A 12,079-nucleotide genomic window follows, 5' to 3' on the forward strand; every position below is an offset into this window, starting at 1 on the left:
AATACTCAAACCTTGGATTGTTCTTGCAGTCTGTTCATCTCATGCCTAGAGACACAATTTAACTTGAAATATAATATTTTATTTTGAAACTAAAGCTTATTTGAAGAACATATTTTTAAAAGGTAGAATAAGGTTAGAAATTAATTTACAATTATACTTGAGCATTCACATCTTGTGCCTTAATTTCTCCATATAACCGGGTTATGAAGAAGCAACTGTACATGTTATTTATTCCTTGGTAGAAAGGCTACTTAGTGCCAGAGCATATCAAAACAGGAAGAGAAATGCTAAAATTAGCCCTGTTTTCCCTTCATCATTGATTTAATTTGGGGGTACATCAAAAGTATTAAGGACAACAGACTGGTAATTACCAAGATAAAAATGACATATCCAGGAAATACCAAATTCTCCAGTCCTCAAAAAGTCTTGCAATTTATTTCATACAATAAATGTTAAGAAGGAGGGGAGGATAACTGGGGCAAGGACATGTGCTAACATTTCTTAAACTCTCATCTGAAATGAATGATTAAGAACATATGATAATGGACAGAATTAATAGCATCTGTGATCTCTGATTAAACTTGATAGCATAAATCAGTTCAAGGATTCTGGTGACACAATTAACAATCAAATATTAAACAACAGCCTGGATATCAATCTTTATTTCATATACCATGAAAGTTTATGGAGTTCAAATAGCCTATTTTTAACTTAAAAAAATCATTTCTCCTTTATATTTTACTAATATGCTATATGCATTATGTGGAGATACATGAGTAAACTAATTTGTGTTTATGGGACATATGAAAACATAATTATGACCTATGATAATCAAAACATTTAACAAGATATGTCTTCAATTTTCCTATGTAAACACTTTGGAAAACTAATAGTTGCTATAAAAGTAAATAAATATGTCTGTGTAGGAATGTAAGTAAATGTGCCTACAGACACATAGTCTTTTAGTTTATTTCTACCTATGTTTTACCTAAATTATATCTGAGTATTTCAGTTGGTTGTTTACATCTTAAACAGAATCAGTTTAAATTCTAACAGCCTCAATTACTAATTCTGGGAAATATACCTCCCATCCTCAGTTTCCACCTGTGTAAACTGAGAGCATAATAAATCCCAAGAGAGAAAGTATCTTGATTAAGTGAGATATAGCTTACTGTGGAGTCTACATTTATTACCCAGTTAATAAATACTGGCTTCAGGCCGGGCGCGGTGGCTCACGCCTGTAATCCTAGCTCTCTGGGAGGCCGAGGCGGGTGGATTGCTCGAGGTCAGGAGTTCAAAACCAGCCTGAGCAAGAGCGAGACCCCGTCTCTACTATAAATAGAAAGAAACTAATTGGCCAACTAATATATATAGAAAAAATTAGCCGGGCATGGTGGCTCATGCCAGTAGTCCCAGCTACTTGGGAGGCTGAGACAGAAGGATCCCTTGAGCCCAGGAGATTGAGGTTGCTGTGAGCTAGGCTGACGCCATGGCACTCACTCTAGCCTAGGCAACAAAGCGAAACTCTGTCTCAAAAAAATAAATAAATAAATAAATAAATACTGGCTTCATTCTTTCTTTGTTAAAACTATTGTATTTAACATTTTTCAGTTTCCACCAGTTAACGCATGTCCTCCTTAATTAGGAGTTCAATCAAATCAATTAAAATTATGGAGTCTTCTAAAATTCCTTTTGGAATTTTAGAATATTTATATAATATTTATATTTCTATAAATATATAAATATATTTACTTAAACACTTAAAGCAAATTGTGTACATCTTCATTTATTTGATATTTCTCAATAAAAATTATATACAAAGCATTTTACTAGGTGCTCCAAGGTATATAAACTTAATTAATCCACCACAGCTCACAGTTATGCTTTAGCCATTTATACTCTGATAAACCTTTATAAGTTTTCATTTAGTGTTTGCATAAAATAAAAAGAAAGGGTTATCTCAGTACTTCTACCAGGAAAGTGCATCTCCACTGGCATATAAAGTAAGTGGGGAAAATGTAGACAAGAAAATAAGCTCTCATGCAAACAATCATATTATCAATATTTGTGCCAGTCTCTATGAAAATAAATCATAAATTTTATCAGTCTTCACAAGGAACTTTGGACTTGTGTTCCATTGCCAGTTTTATGGCTAACCAAGTGATGAAAAAGCTGCGCTTTTCTCTCCTTGCCTCAGTTTCCCCATCTCTTATAATAGAGCATAGTCAGAGAATCTGTGAGGTCTGTATCACTGCTAAATTTTGTAGTCTGCATACATCCATGCCCGTAGTGTTTTTAGGAATTGTCATTCTACAATAATTCAATCACAAAGTGTTAGTCAGGAAATTGTTAATAATTTATAGTTTAACCTCTCCTATTACCAGAGGAAGAAATTGAAACCTAAAGAACCAAGTGATATTGGCCAAAAATATGCAGCTTATCTATGCACTACCATGTCAAAAAAACAAATCGAGTTGCTAATCACTATGTCTTTTCAAACTTTTATGCATTTTTTTAAAAATAATATTTTATTTATTATTCGTATCATTCATTATTCATCTGGAGGTTTATCTTTGGCATGGGGGCATTGCAAATCCTTCTTTTCTATATTTCTATACATTGTGTTTATGATTTTCAAAATATTCCTTACAAAATTTTCAAAAATATCATTACAAAGTTTACTTTTCTTAAAATGGGCTTTTAGTTACATTCTCCCAAGTACAGTTACCCAGATAATCTTGATATGCTGGTAATTGTGATAGCATACAAATTGAAATACATCATCCTTTACTGAGAAGCAGTAATGAAAATAAGAAGATGGTAGTTCAAATATACCAATGTTTTGAGCTGATATTAAAGATGTGACTAGCTAGTAACATCACTGATTTTTAAAGTGCTAAACATTTTATTTCATTGTCTCTTTCAAAGTGGCCAATTTGATGTATTATAATGTTGAAAATACTTTTGAATCTTTTTCGACTTGTCTTCAGAGATTATATCATATCTTATCAGTTAATGCTAGGAATTAATGCTAGGAAACTATATTCTGAGTGTTTTTGAAGTGTTGAAACAGTCAAATAGGATTAATACATTTGGTTAAATTTGGGGATAATAACATTTTGGCTAAAAATGTATCATGACCATATGGTGATGATGTCTCATCTTAAGAGGGTTCGTAAGATGGTTCTAACATTTTTAAAGCTTGGAAATAGAAATGTAAACAGCAACCTAGATATTGAGATTTTCAGTACAGTCTTTAGCAGGTAAACTGTAAGGTAGTGAATGGCAAGACATATTCAGTTAGCCTGAAGCATGTTTGGGTGAGAGTGACACCCTTTAACTTACATTCTGTTAGTTCTGACATTGGATAAACACAAAAACAATAAAGCACACAGATCACATTTCACATTTACTCTATATCTGTCAACACAAAATTATTGTGCAGATATAATGATACTATTTATTTATTTATTTAGAGATAGGGTCTTGCTCTGTCACCCAGGCTAGAGTGCAGTGGTGTGATTATAGTTCACTGCAACCTCAAACTTCTGGGCTCAAGCAATCCCCCTGCCTCAGCCTCCTGAGAGTAACTGGGAGTACAGGTGTGTGCCACCACGCCCAGATAATTTTCCTATTTTTTGTAGAGATAGGGTCTCACTATTTTGCTCAGGCTGGTCTTGAACTCCTGGCCTCAAACTGTCCACCACCCTCAGCCTCCTAAGGTGCTAAGATTACAGGCATGAGCCACCAGACTAGGCCTATAATAATCTCTTAATACTCTGAAATTAGATTACAAGGGAAGAACCATGATTTCAGGAAAAATACAGCAGGTCCTTGAATAATGTCATTTTGTTCCACGTTATTTCATTATAACACTGATGAGGAAAACAGAATTAATTCCCAGCAGGCCACAGTCTGTGTGGAGTTTGCACATTCTCTCATGTCCGTGTGGGTTTCCTCTGGGAACTCTGGTTTCCCCCCACATACCAGAGATGTGCATGTTAGGTGAACTGGTGTGTCTGGATTGTCCTAGTGTGAGTGAGTGAGGGGTTGGAGGTGGGCATGCCCTGCAATGGGATGGTGTCCTGGCCAGGGTAAGCTCCCACCTGGCACGCTGAGCTGCCAGGATGGGCTCCGGCCACCCATGACCCTGAACTGGAATAAGTGGGTTGGAAAATAAATGAATGCATGAATACAAATTATTGTAAAATAAACATTCATAGAGTCTACAATAATCATACAAATACACTATAATATGCAATACTATAGGAAAGTGCTCAGCGAGCACACCATGTTTGTTACTGTTTGTTTTTGAACTGCATGTGGCAGAAGATGCAGCTGAGAATTGTTGCTTTGCAAACATTTATTCCTTGATTTATCCTACCACTATGACAACTGCTGTCACTCACAGATTTACTAAAATTTGATTAATAATTCTGTTACCTGTTTTTATCAATCTTTCTTAAACATATACATAGCCCACAATTTATTTCACTGTTTAATATTAGAAGTGTTTGAGTCTTTATTTAGAAGTTTGGTGATGTTTTTGTAACCAGAACTATGCCATAGGAACTTAACTTTTGTTTATTTCAATTAGTTTATGGTAAAATTGGTTTTGTGATATATGTTTTGCTTAAAATACCAGTTTTCAAGAACCTATCAACAAGGTTAAGTGAGGACTTACCCTACAATCAAATGCTCCACTCTTGTCTTTTTGTTGCAAGCATGGCAATAATTGGAGATTTTCACCCCACTGGTTCAGGATAGCTATATATATATCTCGGTCAATTATGTTTTGAAAAAAGAAAAGAAAAGCTAAGTGGAGCTAATTTAAACAAATGTTGAAATTGTAAAAGGAATAATAAGCATATAAGATAACTCATTGAACCTGAGAACTGTCTGTGCAGTTGGACCTTGCAAAGACTATGAGTAAGAATGGAAGGCATTGGCCATTCTTCTTCTCTACAAACACACCTTTCTCTCCTCACTGTGCTCGTGGCTATCCCCACCATTAAAATTCCTATGCCCTGTTATTTTGGTTGACAGGCTTAGACTAACATGGAATTTCAAGGAATTCAGTGATAGATGATTGGCTCAGCCAGGGCCAGGCTTCCCCAATCAGGGCAGCTGTGGCCAGGGGCGCAGGGTCCTGGAGCACACAGAGCTGCAACTGAGCCCGCTCTGCTTGTGGGGGGAAGGTTGGAGGGCTGGTGTTTAGAAAAAGGGAGCTCGTGAGCTAAGCATGTATCCCAAAGTGTGCCTGCTATACCATATTAAAATAAAATTCAAGTAATACTTTAAACAAGCTAGTCAACATGAATCTTATGCTTGGGCCACATGCTGTTTCTTTCTAGAATAATTAAATGTTGTTTCATGACATAGTCTTTCCATTTCATAGCTTTAAAAATTATATACAGTGGGAAATACTGTCCTTGGAGTATATTTCAGTGATTGAATTCTTTTAAGAAGGAATTTGAATTTTTTTTTTCAATCAACCAAAGTTTATACACATTTAGAGTTCCTTTTGCTTAACTAAGTATTCAAGAATTCAGTAACACTGTGTCTTGAGCTCTTTGGTGCAGAAGCATTGCATGAATAAATGCAACAATTACACTTGTCTCAGTCTTATCTGAGTCTGTGGGAATGATCAAACAGTTTCAAAAGGTTAGGTGACTCTAACTGATGGAACTAATGTCCATCTGTGTAAAAGCAGACATTTTGAAAATGTCCCCATCTTCATTGTGATGAATCAACCTAGAAGTCATTTACCAATCTGTCCTCTCCTTCCTGACTCTTCTACCAACTGTGCCACTGAGTTACCATGATACATGGCTGCATATAAACATCCACTTAATATAAATAATTACTATTACTTTTAAGATGTATTAATCAAAGATCCGTACCTTGTGAAAATTTTATTCTGAAACAGGCAGTGTTGATTACCTCAGGATCAAAAATTGGTTTTTTTTTTCTAAATCCACTTTCTATCTTGGCAAGTATCAGACACTTGACACAATCCCATTTATTTGAGTCCACATCCCTATAATAATTATAGAAAGAGGAAAAAAAAACTTTCTGACCTAATAATTTTTTTAAGAGTTAGAACAAATTTACATAAGCTACAACTCTAAACATGCTTCATAATTACAGATATAAGCAGATGTACATAAAGATATGGAGTGCTGACAGGAAATAAAATTCAGAGACAGAAATCTCTAAGTAACCAAACATTTTTATCCTTCTCTGGTTTAGTCTAATACTAATCCCTCAAGGCTAATTTGGTCCAGATAGAATCTTATTCAGAAGGCTCAGTAAACAGAATCTAAAAGCCTTCCCACGAATATTAGGCACGCTTATTTTTCACATAGAAAGGTAAAGCTATTTATCTTTTGTCTTTCACACTGTGTGACATCTTAATAGGAGATTTAAGGGAGGTGGTTACATTTTCCAATGGTGACTATGTATGTTCGCAGCACTTTACATGTAATATCTCATTTAATCTTTATAATAATCTCATTGTATACATGGGGAAACTGAGGCTCTGAAAATGTTCCTTCCCAAGATTATCCCCTAATGTGTAAAACTATATATGTAAAATTCATCTGTACTCACACTCTTTCTCACATATGAAATTGAAAAGGGGGACTTATCCAGTCAATAGGTATTATTGTTCGAAATATGTATGGCATGACACTCAATGTTGTTACTGGACTAAAGGATAATTACATATTAGCATTGATCATGGAAAGAGAACACTAGAAGACAGAATATATAATTTCTAGATTTGGCTTAGACACAAGCTAGGTGTGAGATCTGGGGCCAATAATATTTACAGGCCTCAGTTTTCTTACTCCATTTATCTAATGTGTCCTCTGATCCCTCCTCATTCTATGTACACTTGTCCCTTTTGTGTTTTATCTTAATATATAAGATAAGAAATAACAGATATAAGATATGATATAAATATAATATAAAAGAAATATTGCTCTTATTTGTTTCCCATTTGTTTGGAAACTGAGATTCAAGAAAGTAAATACCTCCCTCCTCTGATTATGATCAAGAAACTAAATACCTCCCCATCCCCCACCTCTGCTGTGCTCCCAGTGCTTAGATTAGGCTCTGAAATTTCAAAAGCACTCAGTAAACATCTGTGAAGTAAATGAACTAAAAGGAGTGAGTATAAACTGTTAGAGAAAAAGGGGGCAGAGTACCTACCCCATTATGGTACTTTTCCCTTTGTGCAGTCATTTTGTTTATTTGTCTGTATCTCCCACTGGGGACTGAGACTGGGGTTGCTATCACAATTATATCCACACCCGCACTGGAACAGTGTCTGGCCCTGCCATATGATAGGCCTTCAATAAATGAAAATTGTCATAAAATCTGAAAACTTAGGGCTATTTACTTGATTATCATCTGGAAGTTCTTCATGCGGGGAAGTAGGTTTGAATATCGGTGTATGTTTCTTCAAAGACACATTTACAAAACAATCACAGAAGATTATAACTGAGATTAAACCAGAGCAAATTAAGGAAAATAAAAAGTACGATAAAGTAAGTATTTCCCTGTATTTCCAGACTTTTGAGGTATCCTGAATTTCTCGGATGTGTGAAAGAATGGATGCATGAGCTAACTAAAAAACTCTAATCAAAACTGTAATTATTAAGTAGATCCTACTAGTTCTTTACTTGGTCGGTAACTCTTAACGCCTAAGCCAGGTGAGTTTGTGTTCTTTGCCATTAAACCAGAACCTGTTCATTTTATGTGGTTGTTTCCTTCCTTAGTCTGTGAATTTCTGGTACGTGCTGGTGATGAATGATGAACACACAGAGAGGAGATATCTGCTGTTTTTCCTTCTGAGTTGGGGACTTCCAGCTTTTGTGGTGATTCTCCTCATCGTTATTTTGAGAGGAATCTATCATCAGAGCATGCCACAGATATACGGACTCATTCACGGTGACCTGTAAGTACATCCAGGCGACATGTTGCCTTCTGAGCTTTTTTGTACCTAAGCAGTTATATTAGTAGACGGTGGAAGCAGTTGCTCAAGATATATGATCGAAGGAGTGGCAGGAAGGTCTTAGCTTTCCAGCCAGACTGTGTGAAGCTCTACTTCCTCTAATTATGCCTTTAAATAAGAAACTGTTATTGCCTCTCCAGTTCCTGTGATGGATGCAATTTTCTCGAGTAGGCATATCAAACAATTCACAGTAGTTTGTACCTGAGCATAATTTAGTTTATTAAAGACAAGTAATAATATCTAGTGAAATAAGAGCATTGACAATGAAAAAGTGAAAAAAATTTGGAGTGTGGCATATTATCTAAGGAGAGGAGTATATTTTTAGGAGCGAGGAGTGGCAGGTACCATCACCCATAAGATCCCAGAATACCAAAAGACTGTATCAGAGTGAATAGAGTGTCTGCAAAAGTGTGTAAAAATGAAACAAGGTCAACTTTGTCCTTCTTAGATATTCTTGTTAAATACACACGTGATTTAATACTAAATCTAATAGCTTATAGCTTTGAGGACCACTCAGCCTCTTTAATTAACACCCCATGCAGAGGGCAGAAAAAAACCCTCTGTTGAAATAAAACTTAACCAGCTCCCTTAGTCAAAATTAAGGTAAGAGAAAAAGTAAAATTATAAAAAAGAATAGCCTCTTCACAGTCTTCACGGTATTATGAGGACAATATGAATATCTCACAGGCTATTGCAAAGCTAAAAATTAGTTAATAGACATGAAAAATCTTTGAAAGTACTCATATAAACAGAAGTCATGTTAATAGCATTATTGCTTCTGATCAATTATATACTTAAAAAAATACTTGTTATTGATGTAGGCAAATGTATTTCACACATGGGCAATCACAGGCACATATCTGTACCATTCAGCCAAAGGAGACCAGCTATGTAACACACATGCTTAAACATGCAAACACACACACATATTGATATATTACATGTAGTCAATTTCTTTTTTTATTTAAATTCAAGAAGATTCCCTCATATTGATTATAGTATTATAATGCAGTTTGTACATATGAAATTCCAACATACTATGATCTTCTAGAAAGGAATTATGGTGTCTTTTCAGAATTAAATTATGACTTTTCACATTTTACTACCCTTAGCATTAATTTAAATCTTGGGCTGCCAGGATTAATTTCAGAAAATTCTGCATCATTCTTTGTTAAATACAAAGTAACCACGAAACAAGCCCTGGTGGCCAACAGCCCATTCCTTCCCCCTGGTAAGATAGGACTTATTTGGGGACAGTTTGAGCACTACATGTATACCCACCTAACCTTAATAAATGGGATTTGATGAAAGTAATGTTAATTAGAAGAAATTCTCTATTGATGCTTCTAAAAGGAATTTTAAAGGGAGAAATAAACTATTACAAAAAAATCGCCAAACTTAAAAATTTGCCTTCTTAAGCTTTTGCAAAATATTCTGTATGACCAGCTAAATTATAAAAAGCAAAATGTAAAAAAATTGTATTCACTTCTACCTAGTTTTAATTTCTTATTTCATATAAGAAATAAATTTTCTTATATATACATAAAAGATCAAATTCTAGTTTACCAAGACTAATGGATTTTTGCATCTAGATTTAAATCACACAACCTGATCTGAAGAAAAGCCTAAAGAGCCTATAAAATTTAAAATTTTACTTTTTTTTAAAGTAAAAACCTGATATAGATTTATTATTGATTCCTTGTCACCAAGCCAGACAATCCAATGGATCTATGAGGAATCATACTCTACTAAAAGCTTGATAAAAGAAGGCTCCAATACCTTCAAACTTTTCTAAAAGATATATTCATCAACTTTTGAAATTAGGGCTAGAAATGCTTCCCACTTTCTTTTTATCTTATAATTGAACAGAGCTTAGCTATAATAAAATAAAGGCAAAAGTAAATGAGTGATTGCCTTGAGTGATTGCCATTCATTACCAGAAGTAACTCTATTGAGAGTACTCGTAAGTAGGCTCTGTTGAGTAGCTTATAGTGAGTGTCTTTGGAAGTAGTCACCTGTTTTTCCTGGGTTAGCTTCTTGGCTGGTTTAGGTAAGAAAACAAGCTAAAAGAGACTTTATCATGCAAAGTACAGGGGAAAGAAAATATAGTACTGAGTCAAGAGCCAGCGTAGAAGTAAAGAGTGTGGTCCTGAGTAGTATCCCTAAATAGAGAATATGCCATTAATCTGGGACCCTGCTTTGTGAATACTGATAGAGTAATTGGAGTAAGTCAGAGCCATGCCATATGGAGGTGACGACAGTAAAGACATGACTTCTCTTGATCTCATTATTCTTACCTCTAAGCAGCAAGAAACCAACACATTAATAAATGTCAATAACAGTAAAAATGTTATAATGATGTTAGGTTGTTTTGCACTTCCAAAATGCTGGCTTTTTTCTCTTTCTTGCTACTTCATATAAATTTAAACTTAAGAAAAATCAACACTTATTGGAGAATGATACATGCAAAGGACTAAGTGAATTCTCTTTTGTCTATTTAAGCCTAAAATTTGTTTGATCATAATGAAAAAATTGCATAACTTCTTAACTTAATTTTAAAATTGATTAATTTAGTTGTTCAGTATTTCAGTTTCTTAGGATTTCAGCATCATGCTTTACTTTAGATATTCTGAACAAATCTTTATTATAACCTACTCTGATTATCCTGCTCCTGAACTGAATTATCAATTTTTCCAAGTCCTCTGAAAACAATCTAATTTTGCAAGCTATATTAGGAGAAATGTTATTAATACAGAGGACAAATCTCTGTATTCTAAATTGGAACTAAGTGGAATTTATTGTACTCTATGGGAAATATGATACATGAGAGAGTCATCATTTTCATTAAATTACTTTAAAAGGGAATCATAAAAAAATGTTTACAAGTATACAGTGCTTGCTTACCTATTGTCTGAGAGGTGAAGAAAGTTGCTATACGTCTATGGAAGATGAATATTGGCAGGATCTCTTCATGGATTGGGTATTATTAGGTATTATTATTGCCTGTGGGTGTGCATGTGTACACACACAGAAACAAATACATGCATACATAAGTAGCACCTTTAGACGACCATTTTCCATCTATTCAGACCCTCACATAAAGAAATCTTGAAAGTATGCTTCCCCATAAGGTCTTAGAATCTTATAGAATCTAAGGGCTGGAATCTAAGGGTTGGAAAAATTTTAGCTTCCTTTAATAAAGTTTCAGGCATGTCCTCAAAAGCTTATCATGATTCAAATTCCTACTCAAAGACTTGTTCGCTTCTTGAACTGCTCATTCTAAACATACCCAGTTTATATGACTTTTTATGCCTAGTGATTATGCAACTCCTGCAAACACTCACCTCGTTCCCTTATCTCCGTTTACAGTATTATCTTTCTTAGCAAAGCCTCAGCTTTTCTAACTACTGCTGTACCTCTCTGAGAAAAATTCCAACTAGCATTTTGAGTTATATCCCTCATGGCTTCTCTTAGTTCCAGGATCCTCCTCTTCGCACACAAGGTATAACCTAGACAAAAGGAGAGCTTTATCAAGTGTTGAATCCAATCCCCATAGAGTCCTTGAGTAACCTTCATGGCATTGTTGACAAATGTTCATTCCCTTTATGTTTGAACTCCTCCATGAGAAAGAACATATTTCCTCCCACTACTTCATCATATAGAGTAGAAAGCTATCTCTTTTAGGTTCTGGCTTAATATCTAATTGCTAGGTTCATACAGAACAAACAAAATAACATAGTATTTTCCAAATGATAATCCTTTAAATATTTATTATAATTCTTTTTTCCAAGCTAAACACTTCTGATTTGTTCAAATAGTTTCTCATATGATCTTTCCATGATTTTGGTAACTCTCATCTAAACTTACATAACAATAGTACAATGATCGAGACCAGGAAATTAACAATGATAAAATACTATTAACTAAACTACAGACCTTGTTCAAATTTCACCAGTTTTTCCCCCATGTCCTTTTTCTGTTCCGAAATCCAGTGCAGTATGTCATAATGCCTTTGGTGCTTGTGTGTCCATGGTCTCCTCTAAAATGAAAATTTCTGTG

The 12,079-nt window shown here is 34.7% G+C and overlaps 1 protein-coding gene across 3 annotated transcripts in view; it reads left to right on the forward strand.

Moving 5' to 3' along the window:
* ADGRV1 (adhesion G protein-coupled receptor V1) overlaps window positions 1-12,079 on the forward strand; it is a 468,628-nt gene that overhangs the window by 311,732 nt on the left and 144,817 nt on the right. For all 3 annotated transcript variants that reach the window (XM_076008180.1, XM_076008181.1, XM_076008182.1), the window contains one exon: window positions 7,785-7,963. In XM_076008180.1, the coding sequence (XP_075864295.1) occupies window positions 7,785-7,963 (179 nt within the window). The remainder of the gene's footprint in view (window positions 1-7,784; window positions 7,964-12,079) is intronic.

Source organism: Microcebus murinus, chromosome 11 (assembly GCF_040939455.1).
Source record: "Microcebus murinus isolate Inina chromosome 11, M.murinus_Inina_mat1.0, whole genome shotgun sequence".
Classification (NCBI taxonomy): domain Eukaryota; kingdom Metazoa; phylum Chordata; class Mammalia; order Primates; family Cheirogaleidae; genus Microcebus; species Microcebus murinus.